Raw genomic sequence first — 26260 nt, forward strand, 5'->3', positions numbered from 1 at the left:
ATGAAAGATAAGATTAGCTTCAAATAAAAATTAAGTAAAAATGTTGTTATATTCTATATTCTGAAATCAATTTTGTGTTATTTAATTAAATGTTTTAAAATTAAACATTTAAAAAATTATTGTAAAACTTCTAAAAAAATTATTTTTATCGAAAGTATATCACAGCACCGGCTGTCTTCAAAATTTTTATTTGTGAGATTTAAAAAATAATTCTTTTGAATACTAAAATCCAAAATTATAAAAAATAATCATGAACTTCAAAAAAGATCCCTATTAGGATTCTTTTTTATAGTCAATTATTTTCTATAATCTTGGATTTTAGTATTTAGTAGAATCACTTTTTCTCAAAACTTTTAGAGAAAATTTTAGAGAAATCTGGTGCTATGGTACATCTTATATAAAAATAATTTTTAAAAAGTTTGAAAATAATTTTTTTTTATATATATATTTTATTTTCAACCTTTTAATTAAGTATCACAAAAATGATTTCAACGAAGTTTTTCTTATATTTTATATCTAACTTGAAATGAAATCCGTATACTTTATTTTAACCCTAAATTTATATAAAACAAATAATTGTTTGCTTTTCTCATTTAAGGAAATTTTTATTTAATAAAGATTTATTGAAATCAGGGGTAAAGCCATTTGATTACAAGGCTTTTAAAAAGATGAGTTATTTCCCTTTGTTAGTTCGCTTTATTGTCCGATAGATGTCAGTCATATTCTCGATTTCATTATATTCAAAGCAAGATGGCTGAAAAATTTGTATAATACATTTTACCTCCGAAAAATTGTTTATAACGGGCCCTCATCGATCTTCCAGTGTCTACTCAACGATGTGCATCGTTCTCTTCGTTCAAGTATCCATCTATTTTTTTGCAATTTTTGAAAGCTAACACAGCTTAGCTAAAAAAAAAACACGGATTTTTTACTACCAGTTCGAGTTCCCTCTCCCCACCCCCTTTATTGTTGTAGTTTATTTTCCTCCCTCTTCCTTTACTTATCTCAGTATTTTTTTTTATTCTTTCGTCGACTTTAGCCTGCAACACCGACACGCAGCCGTCGACAGGAAGGATTTTTTTTTCTAAGCGACCAACATGGCAAGCACTAAATGTGCTAATTGCGATTATGATATTGATGATGATTCTCAATACATCCGTTGCACGGAATGCACCTCATTCGACATGTGTCTTGTATGTTTTTCAAACGCCGCTGAAATTGGTAACCATCGCAAAGAACATGGTTACCGGATCGTCCAACCGAAGAACTCGCCGCCACCACCAAAGATAGCGCATGTCTTCGAGACGGCCAAACCATGGACTATCGCCGAGGAGACCATGTTATTGGACGCCGTCGAACAGTACGGCTTCGGGAATTGGGAAGACGTCGCCAACCATGTGAAGAGCCGGTCTACTACCGAATGTCAAGACCACTTTATCACGTTTTATATACTCGGAAACGTCGGCGCAGTTTGTTTTCCAGACGATGGTTCCAGGTCGAATTACCGCCCCATCGCGGACAGTACCCCGCCAATCCGAAGCAGCAGATCAAGCGGTGGGGCAACCACGGACGACGACGGGTCGGGCAATAATAGTAGTTGCGACAGCAAAAAGAAATCTAGCTTAACCAACGGGACGGCCTCCCCTGCGGTCGACCTGTCGGCCTCGGAGCAGAAAGATCTCGGTTACATGATGCATCGTGGCGATTTTGAGAGGGAGTACGACAACGAAGCGGAAGCGGTCATCAGCTCCCTTGCTATAAATTACGACGACGAGGAAATGGACATCTTGTTCAAGCTGTCTCAAGTGGACCGTTATCGGTGTCGTCTTGCCGATCGCGAACAAAGGAAGGTTCTGGCTCGTGAGTTTGGGTTGTTGTCCTCTTCGACCATTTTCACGTCCAGTTCTGGCGGTGGTAAACCGAAATCACAGCAGACCAAGAAGACTAAATCCTCGTCGTCGTCATCGTCTTCGAAGGACGACAAGGACATCGTGGAGAGGCTGCGGACGTTCGCACGCTTCCTCTCGTTCAAGGACCACAAACAGTACTGCGACAACCTCCAGCGCGAGAAGGACCTGCGCAACAAGATCAAGGAACTCTCACGGTATCGTCGGAATGGCCTCTCCAAAAACGAGGAGGTCGATGCCTTCGAGGACCACAAAAACAAGAAGGAACGTCGCGCTGACCGGGCGAAGAAGACATTTAGCTCTTCGTTGACCAATAAACGCTCAACCGTGTCATCTTCGGCCTCGTCGAAAAAGAACGAAGGCAAACCGACGGACAATAATGATGACAACGATGATGATATGGATGACGACGACACGGAAAACAAGGATTTGTCATCCTTACCGAACTTTGAACAGTTGTCGAGTAGTGAGAGGAAACTTTGCAGCAACCTTCGGCTCACCCCATCCAATTACATCACCATAAAAACCTGTATCATCAAAGACTGTTTACATTGGCAGCAAGGGCATCCGTTTAAAATCCGGTACCCAAGTTACCTGGATAAAACGCACAGGCGGAAAATTATCAATTTCTTCACACATAATGGTTGGATACGTGTTACGTAGTAAAACATAAAACAATCTTTTTTTTTTTTTTTAAATTATTTATTATTTTTTATATATAATGAAAGAAAGTTCGCTAATTTTTCTTTTTAACAGATTCTTTTTTTATATATATAAAAATAAAAAATAAAAAGACAGAATCAAACAGTATTTTTATGAAGAAATTAAACGGAAATGGAAACAAATTAAATCAGGTATTCAACATTTTTTATTATTATTAAAAAGTATTTTAACTTAAGTTTTAGTACTTCTACAGAATTTGAACCAAACTATTTACATTTTTATTTTTTTTTAAACTCTAAACCAAGTTTAATTGCGAAAACGTGACTTTGGTTAAAATTCTGTGAAAGCACAATTAAAAAAAATTAAGTTTGTTGTTTTCCCGTGTGTGTGTGTGTGTGTGTGTGTGTGTATATATATATATATATATATATATATATATATATAAATGGATTTTAACAGTTGAATTTAATTACGGTATCATTTAACCATTAAAGTAATTAACCACATCAAATTGTTATAAAGCTATAATTTCGTTTATACAAGTATTTGATGGAAATAGCTGCGAAAAATGTCAATACAACAGGATTTACTAAGAATTTTGCGGTCAGAAATGGGTACTCATGATATGCACTGCATCATGAGTACCCATTTCTGACCGCAAAATTCTTAGTAAATGCAGTGCACTTATTGATCCGTGCTGAAATAATAACGTTATTTAAAAAACCGTTCTTAACATGGGGAGTGAGGGTGTTTTGTACCTATTCTGTACTTTACCCTTACAATTGAATAAAATGAAAAAACAAAACTTTGGTAAATATGAAGAATTACTCCACCCTCGAAAATTCCTTTAAAATTACCACTCTTATAGGTTCTCAGGATCGCTGAAAACGAAAATAACGTTTAAAATTACGGCAAACTAGCAGTTTCCAAGATATTAAATACTTTTTAAAAAGTGGGGGATCACTTTTCAATATTAATTTAACGTAAAATGAGCACCCACTTTGTGGCCATTATTTTTTTTTTTTCGGAGTGGGGGGGGGGCTTTCTTTCCATCCTCGGAAAATCCTTTAAAATTACTACTAACGTTTAAAATTCAAAGAAACAAGTAGTTTTCAAGATATGAAGAAATGCACTCACTTAATAATCACCTTTTTTATGGGGGTGTTTTCCGTTCTGTTTTTGGATGGGGATATTCAATTATAGAACTTGTATAGTTTTTTAACAGGTGCTTTGCTTATGCAGTTTAATTAACCGTTTTAACGCAAGTAACGCGAACGCGCCGACATTAACCGAGCAGAAGAATTGTTTGATATTTTACAAAAATTCTGTTTACATTTGGGAGGTGGTGGAGGAGTAGGACTCCTCCAGTCCTCCACTGGAGGGGGGCGTCGTTTATGCCGCCGCGCACGCGCGTAGCGTAAACGGAGGCTGTAAAATGACGGAAAGTAGTTCGTGAGTTAAGGTGTTAATACCATGCAAACGGTAAATGTGCCTCCGGTTTGAATATCAGATTCGTTGTCAGCGACCTCGATTACTCTTAAAAAAATTAGTGTCGGTGTTGGGTGTTCTGTTGTAACGTATCTGAATATTTACCTGCATTTCTTCATATCTTGGAAACTGCTTGTTTCTTGAAATCTTAAAAAGTTAGTGGTAATTTTAAAGGATTTTCCGAGGGTGGAAAAAAAAAAAAGCTTCCCCCCCCCAAAAAAAAAATCGTGGCCACAAAGGGGTGTTCATTTTACGTTAAATTAATATAGAAAAGTGATCCCCCACTTAAAAATTTTTTTTTTTTTTCATATCTTGGAAACTACTCGTTTGCTGTATGTTTAAACGTTATTTTCGTTTTCAGCGACCCCGAAAACCTATAAAAGTGGTAATTTTAAAGGAATTTTCGAGGGTGGAATAATTCTTCATATTTACCAAAACTTTAATTAAACTTGGAAATACGATTTAAAAAATAGCATTCAGAAATGACTTTCTCTTCAACAGTTTAAATGTTTCCAAATTCCTCAAATTCTTAAGGGTAATGAATTCGCATCTCATCATAATTTCAATTAACATCAAAATGGGTCATTTGTTTACAAAGAAATTGAAATTTAGGGTTTGTATTACTGTACACATAGATTCGAAAACGTTGTCAAAAAGCAAATATATAACAAATGTTATCATAGGCAAGATAAGTTACTTTTCTACCTAACTGGATATGTTTTTAGTGTTTTTTATTTAATGTAACATGTTTATTCAGCTCGAAAACATGGTGCTTACCGATGTATTGGAAAATTAAAAATGGCGCCCGACTCTCTTTGACACGGTAAGTTTGGGAAAAGGAGTTAAAAATAAAAAAAAACTAGACAAAATACTGTTATAAAATCGCTCATATATGTTACCATGACATAGGCTTCGGTGGGTTTTTAACAGTATTTTTTTTTTTGTGTGTATATATATATATATATATATATATATATATATATATTTTTTTTTTTTTTTTACTTTTAACTCTCCTTTCCCTCTTTTGGTAAAATTTTACATTAAGGCCCGTCTCACGTTCGTATATAAATTTTTTTTTTTTTTTTTTTTTTTTTTTTTTCCTGTAGATTTCGATGTGCTAAAAACGAATCTGCAAACTGTTTCCGTAGCAAAAAAATAGTTTTCATGATATGAAGAAATTACTTTTTCGAAAAGTGGGTGATCACTTTTCCAAAGTTGTCAAAAAAACAAATATATAACAAATGTTATCAAAAGCAAGATAAGTTACTTTTCTACACAACTGGATAATTTTTTAGTGTTTTTATTTTCTGTAACATGTTTAATCAGCTCGACAAACATTGTTTACCGATGTGTTGGAAAATTCAAAATGGCGCCGAACTCTGCTGAACACGGTAAGTTTGGAAAAATGAGTTAAAAATAAAAAAAAAATGGTCCATGTCGAGTTTCTTTCCAACTCTCCCAAAAACTTTAAAATGACTACTTCCATAGGTTTTCGGTGGTGCTGGAAACGAATATCACATTTAAAATTGGGGCAGATAAGTATTTTTCATGATATGAAAAAAAATTACTTTTTTCCAAAAGTGGGGGATCACTTTCCTATATAAATTGAAAGTAAAATGATCACCCACTTTCTGGCCACCTAGTAATTTTTTTTTTTTTTTTTTACTAAGATGTTCGTTCATTTTTTTCATCTCATAATTTAGGACGCTAATTATGCTGTCAGTAAGTTTACGAAAACATACTTTTGTTTTTCGTTTTTTTTTTTTTGTTTTTTTTTTTTCATTATAGAACTTGTATAGTTGTTAACAGGTGCTTCTGCAGTTTAATATTTCACAAAAATTCTGTTTACATTGGGGGCGGTGGAGGGGCGGGTGTTTTTTTTTTTACTAAGAGATTTGTCGAATCGTCGTTGTTAAAAAAAAAAATAAAGCGCCGGTTTTCGGGGGGTGCTGAAATATCAGTTAAATTTGTTTTATGATATGAAGAAATTACTAGGTGGTTAGAAAGTGGGTGCTCATTTTACGTTAAATTTATATAGGAAAGTGATCTTCCACTTTTAGAAAAAGTAATTTCTTCATATCATGAAAACTGCTTATCTGCCCCAAATTTAAATGTGATATTCGTTTTCAGCACCACCGAAAACCTATCAAGTCATTTTAAAGTTTTTTGAGGAGTTGGAAAGGAACTTGACATTGACCAAAAAACACTGACATATATTCGGTGGATTTTTAACCGTATTTGGTATATTTTTTTTATTTTTAACTCATTTTCCCAAACTTACCATGTTCAGCAGAGTTTGGCACCATTTTGAATTTTCCAATCGGTAAACGTTGGATATTTTTCGAGCTGAATAAACATTTTACATTAAATAAAAACACAAAAAATTATCCAGTTAGGGTGAAAATTAACTTATCTTGCCTTTGATAACATTTATTTATATATTTGTTTTTTGACAACTTTTTTGAATCTCTGTGTATAGTAATACAAACCCATAATTCGTGGAAATGCATGTCCTTTCTCACGCCGTCTCCACAACTTTTATTAGATGGGAATGGAACAAATTTTCATATTTTTTATATTATATAATAATTTCATATTAATTACATATTTTTTTTATTTTAAAACTATTAATTCGTAATATTCGTGATTTGACGGTGTAAAATACTGATGTGCTCCTTCTAGAGTTGTCGAACTTTGCCGGGACTTAACTGCAAGAGACTACAGCATTTTTTTTGAGTGTTTATTGGCTAAAATGTTTCTTTCGATTTCTTTTTCTGTTTTCATCTTTCAAGTAATATTAAAGTTTTACAATATCTTTATTAAATTGTTACAAAACACCCTCCCCTCCTCATGTTAAGAATGGTTTTCTAAATGTTATTTCGGTACAGTTCAATAAGTACATGAGTACCATTTCGTCAAATAAGCGACTAATAAAAATGTGGTCAGTTTTATTGGTAAAATAGAAAGTCTCCATTTCATTATTGCTGCTGTATCTGAAATCAAATCAGAAATTGTGAACCGGTGTTACTCCTCCCTCCCCTAAAAAAAAAATCCCCGATTTAGTTCCGCATAGCTTTTGTAACAATGTTATATATATATATATATATATATATATATATATTTTGTTTTACATAAGCATTAATATTTCGCTACACATTCAAGCATGTTTCGGTCAGCAGTTATAAGTAAGTAGACCTCTTCATACGATACACAAAAGTTCAGCCAGTAATTTTTATATAAGCAATATCTAGGTATGATACTAATCTTGGACACCCATATAACAAGTAAAAACTAGTAAAATGAAATTAATTCATCGTAATTTTTACTCTATAGTGAAGAAGAATCAAGGTTTAAAATCAAACATTTATTTTACACTCCATAAAACCGGCAAAATTTGATTTGAGCATTCAAAATGACAAAACCTTAAAAATGACAAAAAATAATAATGGCGGCAAATTTTTCTTATATTTAAGAAAAACAGCTAAATTAAACACTAAAAATATATTTAAAAAAAAAACAAAAACAACTTCATACGAATATAGGTACTAGTGCACTTATTGATTCGTGCTGAAATAACAAGGTTATTATTTAGAAAGCCATTCTTAACATGGGGAGGGTGTTTTATACCTATTCTGTACTTTAACCTTACAGTTTAATAAAACAGATCATAAAAATGTAATTAAACTTGAAAATACTATTTAAAAATAGCGCGGATCAATAAGTGCACTAGCACCCAAGTATACATTATACATTGTTAAAGTTTTGGTTCAATCATTAGTTAAATGAAATGTAACAGTAAAATTCTTACCTTTTGGCTTGAAATATTATGAAAAAGGCATATATATCACATTTTAGCAGACAACTAGCAGTGTCAGAAATCACCATTAAAAATGCGTGATAAAAAATTGAGTAATTAGACTTACTATCTTTCGAAGCTTAAACTACTTGAAAAATGTAATTTAAACTCTAACTTTTTTCTTCTTTTTTTTTTTCAATAAAAGGAGCAAAGACCAAATTTTGAAATATTTGTTTTTTTAAATCGGTTTTCTTTAAAAAACGATTTCAAGAAAATCAACGAATTTTAACTTTACTTCAAATATAATAAATATATATAAATTCGAAAAAATCACTTACCTACTTCCATTCTTCATTAAGAATTTATCCCTATTTATATTTTATATTCCATGTACTTTTTTTTTTTTTTTTTTACAAGGTAGTCACCACTTAAAGCCACTCAGGGATAAGGGTTATTGTGTGTACCGTACGTTAGTGTTGGAGATTTGATTAAGTGTCTTACTTAAGGAGGCGGTTCATCAGGAATTTGTTCACATTGGACTTGAAGATATCCAGGTTGTAGTCAGGTGGGAAACAGGCAACCGGAACAGTTCTACAGGCATGCACTTCTAAGAAAGAAGCTTTGTTCATGGAATCTACGTTTTGATTTTGGCACAGAGGAGAGAGAATCTGAGAACTTTGTCAGCTTGGTTTTAGATGCATTAAAAGTAACCAGCCACCTCCTCCCCCACTGTACCACGCGCTCAAGATCAGAGGAGAGAGAATCTGAGAACTTTGTCATTTACGGCCTTTGGAGTGGGGAAAATTTTTGACAGTGGTTTCAGCTAGGCGGGTGTTTAGTGAAAGATTGGCGAGGGGGGGGGGCAGAGATTGGAGTTCAGACAAGCACCTGGCATGGTAGTAACGATAAAACAAAGACAGGCTCGCAACATCTCTCTTGTGGGAGAGAGGTCGCAGGGAAGAGAAAAGGGCATCACCCACTAGGCCACGAAGCCTATTTTGTACTCTGTCAAGGCAGGATAGGCTGTTTTTTAGCAGCTCCTGCCCAGATGTGGCAACAGTACTCCATCCTTGGACGTACTTGGCTTTTATACAGATAGAGAATTGCATCAGGGGTGAGATATCTTCTGGAGCGGTAGAAGGATCCTACCATTTTTCTAGCGATCTTGGCAGCTGACTTGATGTACATATTCCATTTCAGGTCGGGTAAATGTCAAGCCCAGAAGTTTATCAAAACATGGAGCTTCCCCTAGTCGAGAGCCATCCATTTCAATTGATGCCAGATTGGGATCAGAGCGTTGATGATGTAAAGATAGGAGCTTGGTTTTAGATGCATTAAAAGTAACCAGCCACCTCCTCCCTCACTGTACCACGCGCTCAAGATCAGAGGAGAGAGAATCTGAAAACTTTGTCATTTACGGCCTTTGATGTGTTGCCATAGATGGTCGTGTCATCAGCATAGATGTCAACGAATGATTTAAGTATGTGTTTTAGAAGATCATTGATGTATATCAGGAAGAGAGTTCGGCCTAGGATGGACACCTGAGGGACTCCAGCATTAATATTGATGGCCTCTGATTTCTGCCCATCAACTACTACTCTTATGAGCCTATTGGAGAGAAATGATTTTATGATCAAGAAAACATTTCCAGTTATAACTTAGCTGGAAATCTTGTGAAGTAGGCTCTTATACCATACCTTATCAAAGGCCTTTGATATGTCGAGCAATTGCCCTAGAGAGGAAGCCTTTGTCAAGAGATTCGCTAATCCTATGAGATATAACAGTTAGCACATCTGCTGTAGATGTTGATGAATGGAAACCATATTGCATGTCACTAACAAGGTTATTTCTGCTGAGGTGGTTGACTACTTCTCTATTTAATATGGATTCCAGCAGCTTACTCATGACACACAGGAGACTTATTGGAGAGGGAGAGTACTTATAACCTGAGTTCTTAAATACAAGGCATACTGATGAGGTTTTCCAGGATGTTGGGAAGCACTTCTCTTTAAGGCAACGCTTAGAGTTTTGTAAGTATGGAGGCGCGTTCTAGTTGAAGCTTTTTCGGCACAATGATTGGAATGCTGTCAGGGCCAGTTGCTTTACTGAAATCAAGGTTCTTGATTAGCTTGGCGACATTACGCACAGATATTTGTATGTTGCATAGTGTGTTGTCCGTTATAGGAGGAAATACGTGGAGTTGATGGCCTTTGTCGCATAGGGTAGAATTAGCTGCAAAGTTCTTGGCAAACAGTTTGGCCTTGTCTGATGCTGACGAGATGACCTCAGGTCCATTGATGAGGGTTGGGATAGAACATACGCTACTGTTCAGGATCCTGTTTGCTATTTGCCAAAATTGGTGGGAACCAAGCCACTGCTCAGCTACTTTGGATTTAACGGACTGAGCATATAGCTCTGTTGTATTTTTTATTACTCTTTTACAGTGGTTGCTGGCAGTCCTGAAGGCAGCTTTAGTCTCAGTGCATCTATTACGTTGGTAGCTATGGAAAAAGTGATTTCTGTGCGCAATGGCAGCAGCACATTCTAGGGATAACCATGGCTGGCTGTTAGGTTTTTGTTGGAATTTTTTTTTGATGGTATGAATCTGTCTATGCCTACAATTAGCCATTCGGTCAGGTCTGATACTATGAAGGACACATTTTTTTAAAACTTGGAATGCAGTGGTAGATCGGATATAAGTGTACGGAAGCTATCCCAGTCAGCAGAAGAGTATCGATATAGAGTACGGTGGAGAGGTATGTCTCTAGACTTATTACATTTCATTTTTATCTTAACTGATACAACCACATGGTCGGAAGATCCCAGAGGAGACAGAACGGAACTTGAACATAGCTCAGGGGAAGTTGTGAGAAAAAGTCTAGAAGACTAGCATACTGACCGGAAGTAGTATCGGGCACTCGGGTGGGTTTGTGGACAATCTGGGTGAGGTCATAGGCAATGGCAAAATCATAACAGAACCTCCCCTCATCATCTGTCTTGTTAGAGTGGGTCAGCCATTCCGCATTGTGGACATTGAAGTCACCACAAATATGGATGAAGGGTGAGCAGACAAGATGTGGTCAATTTTTTCAGATATGCTCTTAAGGATAGTAACTCCGCTGTTGTGGGGGCGATAAAGAGCGAATATAAATGCAGTGGTGTACGCAAGTGGAACCCAGAAGCACATATAAGGTAAATTAGGGTCTTCTCTGGAGATATCCCTACCACACGGAAAACCATCTTTAATGTAGGCACATATTCCATGTCCATGGCGATCTTGGGGGTCAGATTTAGATGTTAGAGTATCCTTTAATTATGAATTTGTCAAGGGAAGCGGTCAGCTTAATGCCAGTTTCACTTAGGAAGAATATTTTTAAATGAAATAATTTTTTAAACAAGGATTCAAAATATTGCGAGATCAGATGGTCACAACTGGAAGAAAGGGGAGACAATCGTCCCCTTTCTTGGAGTTGAGAACTACGGTGACCTATAAGCGCCAGAATTAATCTCCCCTTTCTATTTCTGGCATGTGCTTGCTGTAAACAAGTTAGTCCGTATGGGCCATCGTACTTGAAAAATTATCACATTTCACTTATTAGTTTTTGCTGTTTAAAAAATTTTCCATTTTTTTTTTTTATTTTTATTTTTTTTTTATTAAAGAAATACATGAGTTTTTGATTTAATATATTTAATTTCTTTATGGAGTGATATTTTTTTTTTCTTTTTTTTTTTTACATCTAAAAGAAAATTGAGTGAAGCAGAAAAAAATTGTAGGTATTCAATCTTTTTAGGACAATTTTAAAAACGTGAGGTTTCACTTAAAAAAAATCAGCATGGTTTTTAAAAAAAGGTTTTAAACTTGACTTTACAGGTTAATTTGCACAAAACTTTTTATTTTTTTTTTAAATTAGATTATCTTATTTATTGGTCTTTTATCATCAATTTGTGATATATAAATTTGAAGCGAGAAAATTATTTTCATTTTAATAGACGTTTCAAAATGGGGGGGGGTGAATTTAAAAAAAAAAAAAAACATTTGTCTAGAATATTACATTTGGTTTACTGGAAAGAGCATAAAATTTCACATTAAACCTGCAAATATTGTAAAAATTGAACCAAGAGAAAAATTGATTTTTAAATTGAAAAAATTTAACTCGTAAAATTCAATTCATTTTATTACGTAGAAAAAATGGCTGCATGAGTGCGCAAGCAATTTGTAACCACTGTTTTTTAAAAAATAAAAAATATTTCTATTATTTTTCAAAACTTTAATAGTTTATTTTGAAAGCAGATTCCATAAAGAAATTAAACAAGCCACTTTAAAAACAAAAATTACGACTTTTGTATACTTTATTCGCAGTTTTGTGTTAAGGGTGTCAAAAATTCCAAAAAAATTCTGACACACCTAGCAGACAACACCCAAAACAATTAACTTCCGGTTCCTGTGGACGACCCTAAGTAACAAAATATCCTTGTCAAAATATCCTTATCAACCTCCAATATCATAGATTTGTAGCCCCCCCCCAAAAAAAAAGTAATATTTAAATTGTTGCTATTAAATTTCTCTTTATTCTACGAAATATTAATTTTTAATTCGTAAAACTAAACATTATTTAAATTTTCATTAAAGCCTTAAATTTATCGAAACTTATTTTCAATTCATAATTTTTGTATGGAATTGTAAACTAAAAGTCACTTTTTTATTTAATATTAGCAGATTGTAAATTTAAAGAAATTTAATTAACTTCGATTTAAAAATTATGTTTTTGTCCTATGGCCCTCGGGACAAGATCAGTGTAGTATCTGTTCTGGTGCTGCACTTCACCTTTTTTATCTTCGGTCAGTGAAGGAGGGGTCCTTTATGACTGAGACAATTTTTATTTTTGTTCCTACCAGAGTGCCCCTTTTTTTTTTTTTTTTTTTTTTTTGAAGAGCTGGATTTTCTCCACATTAAAAACTGACTTTGTGTCTAACTCTGGCCTCATGAGGAGGCAAATAAATAGGAATGATGAATGTTACGCGATGATTTTATTAGTGAGATGCGGTAGGTGTGTCGGAATTTTGGGGGAACAGGGCTCTTCATTGCGAGTGATTTTTCAAAATGGCAACTAGAAATAATGAAACGCTTATCTTTTAGCAATTGTAGTTCTTTCACTGACAATCTTCCGAAGCTCACTACTGAATGAAAAATATCTTTTCAACTTTTTTTTAAATAAAACGAACAAAGTTAAATAGAACAATTCACTCATGTTTTTTTTGTTTTTTTAACGGAGGCTGTTTAAAAAAATATCTGAGGAAATTAGAATGTTTATACCTTCAAGTATCAACACAAAATTTGTTGTATATTTAGAATTACACTTATTAAAAAAAAAAACATAGAAAAATGTTTATGATGTACATACTCGGCACAGAACTAAGATGTCATATTCTAAAAATCATGTGGGTTTGGCTAGTAAATGAAAATATTTAGTTGTCAAAGATCAACTAAAGATAAATTTGTCTGTAGAGTCCTGGGGAATTCTTGACACCCTTAACACAAAACTGCAAATAAAATATAAAAAACTCTTGATTTCTCTTTAAAGTGGGTTGTTTATTTTCTTTATGAAATATATTCCAAAATAACTATTAAAGTCGTTTAAAAAATAATAGAAATATTATTTTTTAAAAAGCAGTGTTTACAAAGTGCCTGCACACGTTCACGCAGCCATTTTGTTTACGTAATGAAATCAATTGAATTTTACGAGTTAAATTTGTTTCAATTTAAAAATCTATCAAAATTTTTCTATTGGTTCAATTTTTACAGTATTTTCAAATTTAATATGAAATTTTATGCTCTTTCCAATAAACTGAATATAATATTCTAGACAACGTTTTAAAAATTTACCCACCCCCCATTTTGAAATGTCTACTAAAATGAAAATAATTAATTTTCTCACCTCAAATTTATATATCACAAATTGAAGATAAAAGATCAATAAATAAAATGAGCTTTTTTAAAACAAAAAAAAGAAGTTATTTGCTAATTTACGTATAAAGTCCAAAGTTTAACAGCTTTTTTTTTTTTTTTTTTTTTTTTTAAACCACGTTGAATTTTTTTTTTTTATTTTTTTTTTAGTGAAACCTTATAATTTTGTTATATTGCACAGAAAGTTTCGTTTAATTACAATTATTTCTTTCATTCAATGTTTTTTTTTTTTTTTATATATTCATATATATATATATTATATATATATATATATATATATATATAAAATTCACTCCATAAAGTAGAAATAAAATATATAAAATCAAAAACTCATGTATTTCTTTGAGAAAATAAAAAAGAAAAAATCGCTTGACTGTTTTTTTTTTTTTTTTTTATCAGCAAAGACTCATAATTGAAATGGGACTATTTTCCAGCTACAGTGGCCCATATTTACTAACTTTTGTTTACAGCCACCAATAGAAAGAGACATTAATTCTGTCACTTACAGGCTACCATAGTTCAAAACTCTAAGAAAATGAGACGGTTATCTCCGCTTTTTTCCATTTGTGACGAGTTGAAGTCGCGTTTTTTTTTTTGTTTTGTTCTTTTTAATACTCGCTTAAAGTATTTTATTTAAAAAGGATATGGAATATAAAATATAAATATGGATAAATTCTTAACAATGAAGAATGGAAGTACCCATTGAATAGTATTTTTTATAGGTAAGTGATTTTTTGGAATTTATATATACATATATTTTATCGAAATAAGTTAAAATTTGTTGATTTTCTGGAAATCTTTTTTTTAAAGAAAACAGATTTTTTTAAAAAAAACAAATATTGCATAATTGGCTATTTAATCTTATTTTTTTAAAATTTGGTCTTTGCTCCTTTAATCAAAAAAAAAAATTAGGGTTTGAATTACATTTTTCAAGTAGTTTTAAACTTCGAAAGATAGGAGGTCGAATTATTCAATTTTTTATCACACATTTTTAATTGCGTTTTCTGACACTGCTAGAGATGCGGTCTACCATAGAAAAGCATATTTCTATATCTTTTACTAGCTCATTACTGTAAAATAAATAACGAAATTGATCAATTGATTTTTGAGAATTTTAAAAATCACGTTTTTATTGTTTACGTTAAAATTATGTAAAAATAACATTGGGTTCCATTTTTTTTTTTTTTTTTTTTTTTCCCCCCATTTTGAGCTTTTTAGTGAATTTTTTAAAAAATTCACCGGTTGTACGTGAGTAAAAAAGAGAACAAGTTTTTTTTTTAATAATCTTATTAAATACAGCAACAATTACTATGAATCAATTTTATTTTACAAGGTTGTACTGTTTTGCTCTGGGGGTGGAAAATTCTGCCATTATTAGTGTTATATGTCTTGGAGATGTTTCTAGTTACTTGTAACTGACTGACCGAAACCTTCTCATGAATATGTAGCGACATATAAGACAAAAAAGTGTCTTATCCCACTTCAGTATTGAGCCCTCTTGCATTGACCTTGTTAACCTGGAACTTAAGTAACAGTTTGAATTTATTATTTGTTTTGGTTAATAAATTAAAAAATATTTTCAAAATAATACCAAAAAAATTACTTGTACAAAAAAAAAGTTGTGATTTTTTTTTTTTAAATTCTAAAAGAAATTATTTTATCCCCCACCCCCACCCACCATTAAAAAATCCAGCGAAAAATAGAATTGGCGGTAGATTATTTAATTTTTAATTTACCTTTTCTTTAGAAATTGTTTAATTTTAATCAATTTTTTAAATATCAATTTTTTTTTTTTTTTTTTTTTTTTTTTTTTTGTAAATTTTTACTTGATTTCAACCTTAACAATCACCTTAAAATTACGACTTTTGACGGTTTTTGAGTCTGCTGAAAACAAATATCACATTTAAATTAAAATATGCACGCGCTTACGCGTACAACAATGGCCACATCTAATAACGAATTAGATAGCTTAATACCCGGAAAATTTAACTTTGATATTTGTTTTCGGCATACTCGAAAACCTAGAAACATCATTTTAAAAGTGATTGTTATGGTGGAAAGCAAGAAAACCTTTTTTTTTTTTTTTTTTTTTTTTTTTTTTTTCTATTGTGAAACGTGTTCATGCTGTCATTCTCACGTGTGTATTAAATTTTACTGTTTCTTGGGGGAGGGTAACTGTCCATTATTGCCATTACACAGACTGTTTACCTTTTGGAGGTTTGACGTTTAGAAAAAATAATTTCTAAGGTATACCCACGCAAAACAAACTTTATTATAGATTGAGGTTGATACGTTGGAAATGAAACGAAACTACAAGATTATCGTTGGTAAATATTTTTTATATTTACAAGGATAGATTTACATGATTTGAGCATTTAAAAAATGAACTCTGAACTGTTGTTTATCCAAACAAATTTCGAGCAGCGAATGTCGTTACGTTTTTATTATACCGAAACTTATTAAAATTTAATATCACTTTATTTAACATTAGGGAATGTTAAGTATATCTTTGGGCCCAACTCCAAAAATTGAATACTATATATTAGGTACCTTAACGCGCACCACAGTTTTAACCCCCACTCCTATATGTAACACGATGTCATTTTAATTTAATATTTCATTCTAACAATTTTACCATTTTAAAAGAAGCTTCGAATAAACTGCTAATATTTAAAAAAAAAAAAAACAAATTTTACAGCATACAAAAATAATGAAAATGCGAGACAAAAATAGTGTTTACATTATTGACGCTGTAAAACGGCGTTCCTATGTAGTGATGTTTTTGAAGCCATAGACACACCCATGTTTTAAAAATCTAGCAAAAATCAAGTCATAGCTTCGTGACATTTTCGATGTTTATTCATTATTAAATAAACTTACATAAAAGTAGGTTTCGTTAAATATATTAGAGGAAATATATATATATATATATTATTTTTTTTTTTTTTTTTTTTTTTTTTTGGTGTTCGACCCCCCCCCCCCCCCATATTTCATGGTCCGAAAACTAAACAAAATGTAGGTCGATAAAAATTTTAACATTTCTTAAAGCTTAAATAATTAATTATTTTTAAATATATATAAAATCCTGTTTATTTCGCTTACCTCAAAGTTGTAAATAAAATTGGACATAAAATCAATATTATGTTTTTAAAAAAAAAAACAAAGAAAAGATTTTTCTTTATAATTTTTTTTTTTGGTACTCTTGCATAATTTGACCCGGATTCTTTTTTTAAGCATAGAAATGAATCATTACCTTTTTAAAAGTTTTTTTACCTTTTTCTTGCAACCACCCATGTTGAGAGAACGGCTTTCGGAATAAACACCCCCAACTTCGCAAGCCGTTTTTAACATGGGGAAGTTGAGGGTGTTTATTCCAAAAATAATTGGCAGTGGGTGGTGATTCTCGTTTAGGCAAGCTTATATTTCTTTAAATAAATAATCAAATCAAAATATATTTGAAGATTAAGAGTTAACACCGGTTCGCAACTCCAATTTGAAATATGGCGCTCATAATGAAATGGGTATTTTTCTCTTTTACCAATAAAATAAAGATAATGTTATTGGCTGATAACGAAAGGTTCCTTATTCAATACTGGGAAAAACCTGATCCTGTTAGTTTTTAACAAAATCTCAAAAAATATCAATATATAGGAAGGGGTGTAGTGACTATCACAACCTTCTGTGATCACTCTGTACATATACGCAATGTTTCAAGCAAACTACATGACTTTATTATATTAATGGCCTACCAAGGCCACGGGGAGACAACCAAGCCAAAATAAAACCCAAGCAAAATTTATTCCAAAGCAACAAAACTGAAGCTGGCTTGTCATGACACTATATATAAGCAAATGTAGGCAAATTTGAGCATATTTTATTGGTTTGAAAATATAGCTTCTTTTTTACCAATTGTCATAAAATTTTAATCATAAAATAGTATTATAATCTTCAAAAAGCCTGCAAATTTTCATGTAGTTTCGTCCCATAGAACCAAAGATATGAGCATAGAGTATAGATATCAATATATATATATATATATATATATATATATATACACACACACCACTTTTTTGAGCAGTTTTATGAGTTAAAAATTTCAGCAACTATTGATCAGAATTTAACACAAATGAAAGCTCATTGGAAAGGTAATGGGCTCTGTGACATTTTCCCTTAAAGTCGCACATTGAGGGGATCATCCAGACAGAGCCAATTTTTGACACTTTTTACAGCCATAAAATGTTTCAGTAAAGGTACAGTATCTTTCCTCCCTCAAAGAATCCTTTAAAATTACCACTATATTAGGTTTTCCAGAGTGCTGAAAACAAAAATAATGTTTAAAATTCCAGGAAACGTAGTTTCCAAGATATGGAGAAATTATAGTGTCAAAAAGCGGAGGATCACTTTCTTATTTAATGTAAAAATGAGTATCCACTTTATTATGGACATCTTTTTTGGGAGGAAGGGTCCTGTTATATTTTTTTTTTTTTTTTTTTTTTGTGGCCTGGTAGACCAACACTAAACCTACCTTAAAAATTTTGCATTTTATAGGTTTTTTTGGCATGCTGATATCACATTTAAATTTTGTGCAAATAAGTATTTTTCCAGATATTAAGCAAAAATATGCACACTTGCATGTACAACAATAGCAACCACTTATAACGTAAAGAATTACATTGCTTAATACCCGGAAAAATACTTATTTGCGGAAAATTTAAATGCGATATTCGTTGTCAGCACACCTGAAAACAAATTTTTTTTTTGTTTTTTAAGGTAGGTTTTGTGTTGGTTTACCAGGCCACAATTATCATATAATACCACTCCTAAAAAAAATAAGACGCCACCCCTCCAAAAAAAGGTGGCTATAAAGTAGGCATTAATTTTACGTTAAATCTATATATCTATAAAAGTGAAAATGTGTGTGTGTACATTTCCCTACCGAATAACTCTGTCAATTTTCAGTCGAGAGACTTGATATTTGGAAAAATCTTTTTAATCGGTTTACAGCCAGACATTTGGTCATCAAGGGGTTAAAGTTCAGTGATTTGACCTTTTTTAAACATTATACTAAACTCCTCTGCTCTCTTTTTGGGTCTAAACACTTGAAATTTTAAATGTATATTACTTGGACATGGATCAAACTTTTTAATTTGATTTCAGCCCAAAAAAATAAATGTTAAGGGATCAAAATTGGGGTCAGTTTTTTTAAAATTTCACCTCTGCGGTCTCTACTAAATTACTCAGCCAATTTCTGGTCTAAGGGGTCAAATTTCAAAAGATTTGACCTTTGTAGTGTCTACCAAACTACTCAGCCAATTTTGGGTCTAAACATCTGAAATTTATACATAACGGGTATTCAGACATGCGGCAAGCATTTTAATCAGTTTTGGGTCGAAAATTTGGCTACCAAAAAGTCCAAATTGAAAGTTTACCTTTGCAAATTCTACCAAATTTCTCTGACAATTTTGGGTCTAAACACTGGAAATTTTATTTTGATTTGAGACCAAAATAATAAATGTTAAAGAGTCAAAATTGGGGTCAGTTTTAAAAAATTGTCCTCTGCAGTCTCAACGAAATTACTCAGACAATTTTTTTTTGTATAAACATTTGAATTCTTGCATAAAGTGTATTCACACGTAGGGCAAGTTAGGGCCCAAACAAAGCCAGGCTGAACTGCTAGTTAATATAGAAAAGTGATCCCCCACTTTTTGAAACTATAATTTCTTCGTATCTTGGAAACTACTCGTTTCCTGGAATTTTAAACGTTATTTTCTTTTCCAGCACTTAAAAAAAAAAAACTATAATAGTGGTAATTTTAAAGGATTTTTTGAGGGTGGAAAGATACTGCATCTTTACCAATGTTTCAATCATAGTCATTTGCTTTCCTAGTTTTGCATATGAATTACAAAATATCTGATATTTTCCCAAAAACTCTGGCTTTAACAGAGGGGAGACTAAAACTTACTATGATCCGATATATCAGCTTTATTCCAAATATTTCTGGTATATTATATCTCCTCTCTTTTGGAAATAGGGTACGCTTATGAATATCTCCAGTATCAAATAATCCTTATGCACTGTAAAATTTACTTAATGTATGAAAACCAAAGAAGAGAGATATACCATGAGAAATATTTGGAATCAAGTCTCCCCTTGGTATTATTTCAGATCATTTAAATCTATAGCAACAAGTTTTAGTCTCCCCTTTATCAAGGCCAGAGGTTTGGGGGGAAGTTCATTGTGGGCAAAGAATTTCAGCAAAGTGCTCAATTATAAAGAAACAAGTGAAACATCATGGTCCCTCGTGAGTGCACAGTGAATGAGGCATAAAAAAACGACTAAGTTCAGCATTTGTCCCTCATCCCACCATTTAACTCCAAAAATCCCCAGGAGACATCAAATCCTGGTGAAAATGAACGAATGGTGCAGTTTTAGGCCTTAACATATGTAAATTTGAGTTCTGCACCATGCAAAAATGAAATGACTAAGTTCATCGTTCCCCCCCCCCCATTTAGCTCCCAAATCCCCAAGGCCTAAACATATTGGTCCCCTGATTTATCAGAGAGGGACCTATGTTTTCAGTGGCATCCGTCCGTGCATCCATTAGTCCAGACGATTGCCAGATAAATGTCCATTAGATTTTCCTGGAATTATGCCACAAATTGTATTTCATTACATAGATGTGTACAGTAAAAACATTTTTGCAAAAATTCCCTTTGTGTTCCCAGGGGCTCAAAAGAGGTTAAAATTGTCCTAAAATTGCCAAAAATGACACGTTTTGCCCCATCACTTTTGATCCATCCATTAGATTTTTCTGAAACTTGGCCAAAATGTGGATCCCATTGTTAATATAAATCCAGTATGGGTGACCCTGGCAAAATTTTGGTTTGCACCCCCAGGGATTTTCAGTGCTAAAAACGTCCCTTTCTGTGGCTCTTTTTCCATATTTCTCAACAAAAACTTGATATGTCTGACTATATAGTGGTTTTTCACAGTGGTCAACTCAAATATACATGTGTTAAGGTCTGAAACTGCACCATTATCCATTTACACTGCGATTCGGGCCCCCAGGGGCTCGAAAGAGGTAAAAAATAATCCAAAATGGCTAAAAATGACACTTTTTACCCCATGGCATTTGATCCATCCATTAGATTTTCCTGAAACTTGGTCAATATGTGGAGGCCATTGTTCTTAATATAAATTCAATATGAGTGACCCTGGCAAAATTCTAGTTCGCATCCCTCTGGGACTTTAGGACTAAAGAACTTTCCTTTTTAGAGCTCTTTTTTTAAATATTACTCAAAAACTTGATATGTATGTCTATATAGTGATTTTCCATTGTGTGGAATTCAAATATACATGTCTTAAGGTGTGACACTTCACCGTTTTTCCATTTACACTAGGATTTGGCATTCCCAGGAGCTTAAAAGGGGTCACAAATGCCCCAAAATTTAAAAAAAATTACACTTTTTACCCCATAACTTTGGTCCCATCCATTGGATGCTTTTCTGAAACTTGGTGAAAATTTGAAGGCAACGTTGGCCCTTCACACTTCTCACATTCATCATTTATCCTCACTTTTTTTTTGTGGCGTCATCTCACATGCAGCACCAGAGGAGGACCACAGACGCATGGCTTGTTTAAATTTCAGTTCAGCAACATGCAAAACTGCTAAATAGACATACAAATTTTGGACAAATATGGTAAAATAGTCCCAAAAATGGAGTGTCTTTATTAGCCCTAAAAGAGCCCTTGAGGCACACCCAAAAGTTATCGCAAAATTATCTAGAAATCAGTTAGTTACAACTTTTCAGAAAGTTTTATAAAAATCCAAGGCATCAATATTTTTTTTTAATTGACAAGTCTCAATTTTAGCCATTTTAACCCAAAAAAAACCGTTCATATCATGTTTAATCTTAGTGCAAAATTTCAAAAAATTCCAAGACGTAGTTATTGAGAAAAGTGCAGACAGACAAACGGGCAAGGGTGAATTTACAGGTCCATCGTCCTTTTATCGGGGGACCAAAAATTTTCAGTATAAGAGCTTTATATTTATTTAAAAACTCTACAGAAGGTAAGAAAAAAATTGGTACCGCCGGTTTCGAGCCAAATATAAGGGGAACCAGTTAATGGTAAAAACATTTAGCTCTCGTCAGCCTTTTTTTTATATATATAATATGTATATTACTCCCATGAATTTGTGGTTTTTCGTGTATTGATATTCATATTAAAAACACTTTTTTCTATTTATTTAAAAAGAAAATAGAACTTTGTTATACGTGGGTTGTGGAATTGCATTCATCTGCAAAAGATCTAGCTAATTTGCATATTCTTTTAAACATTCATTTTAATTAATTCCCTAATAATTTTTTCCCGTTTTCTTATTAATCTTTAGTTAACTATTAAATGTAATTATATTCATGCAGATATTCTGGATGATTTATACTTGCGTAATTGCATAAAACACAAACCTCTTACTATATATATTTATGTATGCGTATATATATTTGTTTAAAAAAAGTTTGCCTACCAAACTCCTGTCAGTTTTTGATCTACAGACATGAAACTTAATATATAGGGTATTCAAACCCATGAGAAACTTTATATTTGGGTTTTAGTCAGGGAAAATCGGTGCAAAATTAAAAAAAAAAAAAAAAAAGAAAAAAAAGAATTTGCCAGGTGAAGGCGAAAGATGACATTACGAATATGCATGCGTAACGTTATAGCTATTGGTTCATGTTTTAATTTTTAGCCTCACAGCAAACATGTCATCATAGACCAGGCATTAACGTCAAAAGAAAAAGTTAAGCTAAAGGTTTTGATTTTGATTCTCGGTGGTGGCGCACGAGTTTTCTTTTAATATTTTATTTTAAATTATTACTATATGTATTGGAAATACGAAATCTGCATTAATCAAAATATCATATTCAAGCATATTTTACGACCGGGCAATGCCGAGCGACCTGCTATATATATATATATAGAGAGAGAGAGAGAGAGAGAGGGAGAGTGTTTAGACAAGAAATATATACCTTAGCTGAACTAAGTGATTATTTTATTTTTGTTAGGTACTGAAAAACAAAATAAAACCTGATATTTGTCTTATATAAGGATCCAAGGCGGAGGAGTGACGTGCGTTCTGACGTCATGGGTATTTTTTACGAAAAAAACAAAAAAAAAACGTAAAAAAACGTAAAAAAAATCATCGTAATCGTTTTGTTCGAAAGTGGAGTGGGGCAGTCGGGCGAGTGGTCACAGCGTTTTTCTGTCACGGATAAAAATCGTGTTTCTGTGACGTCAGCACATGCGTCATCATCACATTTTGTTCTCGTAGAGGAGCCGTACTTTCTCAAGCAGAAGAGAGGAGAAAAAAAAACACGTTTTTCCCCTCCGACTGTTGCATCATTTTGTTTTTAGTTTGATGTATTGAAGCAGAGAATTACGATTATTAAAAAATACAATTAAACGATACCAGGAATAACTATTTTTGGCAGATCTGAACGAACGAGCTTTCCCCATGCTATAATATTAATTACTTTTCACGTTTCTTTGTTTTGTTTTTTCTTCTGCAGATTATCATCAATAACAGACTTAACTTTCATATTAGCAGGAATTTTTTTAAAAAGTTTATTTTAACGTGGGGATCACTTTAAAATTATAACGTGCTATTGATACCTCGCTTTTCTGTCAATCAGTAAAACTCTCTTTATTAAACTATTTTTATGTGGATGTAAAAGAAAAATTTAATAGAACCTTATAATTTAAAAGTGATCCCCCACCCCCACGTTGTCATTAAATAAACTTTTTTAAAAAAATTTCAGCTAATATGAAAGTTAAGTCTGTTATCGACGATAATAATTTTTACGGCTGGGGGAAAGCTCGTTCAGGTCCGCCCTAGTTTTAAACATTCTGTGCTGTACGAAAATATTCTTGCTTTTATTTTTTGTTTACTCTCTTTTTGGTACTTGTACAGTTTAATCAAGACATTAAAAAATGAAAATATCGAAAAGTTATATTGTACGTATCCGTTATGGAATGAAGTTCTCCGGAAAAAAAATCCACTTAATTTGATCGGTAAATGTTACCTTCCGCTACAACAGAACACTGATTACTCTAATTTGGTTTTATAGGGGTATTCGAGGTCGCTGACAACGAACCTGATTACCAAACCCGCCGCAAATTTACCATTTGCATGGTATGAACCCCTAGACCTTGGGACTATTTTGTGCCATTTCACCGCCTTCCGTAGTGTTTTTCTTACGGTCGCGTCCGATAACATCGCGTAGGAATCTTTCAAATAAAGTTAAAAAAAAAAAAAAAAATGTGGTTCATTTTTTTTTTTTTTTTTTTTTTTCGTCTTACGTAGTTTTAATGCTTTTTAATTGATCAAAAAATAGTTTTCACGAGCGGTTTGCAAAAACATAAATACCAAACACATTTTTATGTTTTTCGTTCTTTTTTTGGGGGGGGGGGTAATTCAACTGCAGAAGCACCTGTTAATGGAATGCCCCCCCCCAAAAAAAAGAACGAAAAACATAAATGTTTGGTGGTTATAATTTTGTAAACCGCTCGTGAAAACTTTTAGATCAATTAAAAAGCATTAAAACTACGTAAGACAAATAAATAAATAAACCACTTTTTTTTTTTTTTTTTTTTTTTTTTTTAAACTTTCTTTGAAATAACCGCTTAAAGATTCCGGCATGCCAAGATTCCTACGCGATGTGATAGGACACCCCACTACGCCCGTTTGATCGGAACGTATCATGTAAGAAAAACACTACGGAAGGCGGTGAAATGGCACAAAATAGTCCCAAGGTCTAGGGGTTCATATCATGCAAACGGTAAATTTGCAGCGAGTTTGATTATTAGATTCGTTGTCAGCGACCTCGAATACCTGTAAAAACCTAAATTAGAGCGGTCGGTGTTTTGTTGTACCTATTTACAATGCCTGCCCACGGGGCAGAGTTAGACACTAGGGTCGTTTTTTAACGTGTAAAAAAGGTACAAAAATAAAAATTGTCTCAGTCGTGAAGGATTTCTCCTCCACTGAAAGACGAGAAATGGAAGTGCCGCATCTGAAGAACAGATACTACACTTCGATCTTGGCCAAAAGGTCAAGTATTGTCGGTGTTCTGTTGTAGCGTAAGGTAACATTTACCATTTGATCCAAGTATTTATTTATTTTTTACAGCGAAAAAAACAATTTGTTATAAAACCCATCAAAAGGTGGCCATGTTTCGATATTTAGGAAGAAAAGCTAGTATTTAAGATGGGGAGGGGGTGTCGGCTTTTTAGACTGAGTTATCTCCCCATGGCGTGTTCTAAAAATCCAAACATGGCTGCCCCCAGTGCGCCGTCATAAAAACGTTTTTCCGCTGCCAAAAAAACAAAGACTATTCCATCAAATTAAGTGAAATGTTCTTCCGGAGAACTTCATTCCATAACGGATACGTACACTATTACTTTTTTTCTTTTTTTTTTTTTTTTTTTTTTTTTTTTTTTTTTTTCATTTTTATTATGTCATGATTAAACTACAAGTACCCTTTTTTTTTTTTTTTTTTTTTAAACTAATGCATTTTTTTTTATTTCTGCCAGTTTTTAAGGATGCTGAAAGCAAAATTTAATTATGTTATCGTTTGGTCATTAAATTATTAAACTAATTTATCTTTGAAATTTTATAAACTTATGGATAAAATAGGATGAAAATCTTCCAATCTTTAGCAATTGTGAATTTGTGAATACTAGTAAACGAGAAAAAACAAATAGTTAATAACTGCTACTAGAATCAATAAACATTACTTTTCTGCCTACCTATTTTCCTTTTCTTTTTTCTTTTTAATGTTTATTTCAAAAGTCTGGGTTTGTATTACTATAAACATAGATTCGAAAAGGTTGTCAAAAAACAAATATATAACAAATAAATGTTATTAAAGGCAAGATAAGTTACTTTTCTACCTAACTGGATAATTTTTTTCTGTTGTAACATATTTATTCAGCTCGAAAAACAGTGTTTACCGATGTATTGGAAAATCTACTATTACTTTTCTTTTTTTTTTATGTCTTGATTTAAACTAAAAGTAACCTTTTTTTTTTTCTTTTTTTAAACTAATGCATTTTTTTTATTTCTGACAGTTTTTTTTAATAGGATGTTGAAAGCAAAATTTAATTATGCTATCGTTTGGTCATTGAATTATTAACTAACTGGATAATTTTTTTTTTTTGTTTTTATTTAATGTAACATGTTTATTCAGCTCGAAAAACAGTGTTTACCGATGTATTGGAAAATTTAAAATGACGCCAAACTCTGTTGAACACAGTAAGTTTGGGAAAATGAGATAAAAATTAAAAAAATATACAAAATACTATTAGAAACACGCTCAATATATGTTACCATGACATAGGCTGACATATATATATGGTGGGTTTTTAAGAGTATTTTGTATA

At 32.5% G+C, this 26260-nt stretch overlaps 1 protein-coding gene across 1 annotated transcript in view; it reads left to right on the forward strand.

The window, feature by feature from the left end:
• The first annotated feature begins 697 nt into the window (after positions 1 to 697).
• LOC145279845 (transcriptional adapter 2-beta-like) overlaps positions 698 to 26260 on the forward strand; it is a 94075-nt gene continuing 68512 nt past the window's right edge. The window contains exon 1 of the mRNA XM_080131288.1: positions 698 to 2761. Coding sequence (XP_079987414.1) covers positions 1098 to 2570 — 1473 coding nt within the window. The 5' untranslated portion in view covers positions 698 to 1097 and the 3' untranslated portion in view covers positions 2571 to 2761. The remainder of the gene's footprint in view (positions 2762 to 26260) is intronic.

This window comes from Euprymna scolopes, chromosome 7, assembly GCF_053919585.1.
Source record: "Euprymna scolopes isolate OS-2025 chromosome 7, ASM5391958v1, whole genome shotgun sequence".
NCBI classification, from domain to species: Eukaryota; Metazoa; Mollusca; class Cephalopoda; order Sepiida; family Sepiolidae; genus Euprymna; species Euprymna scolopes.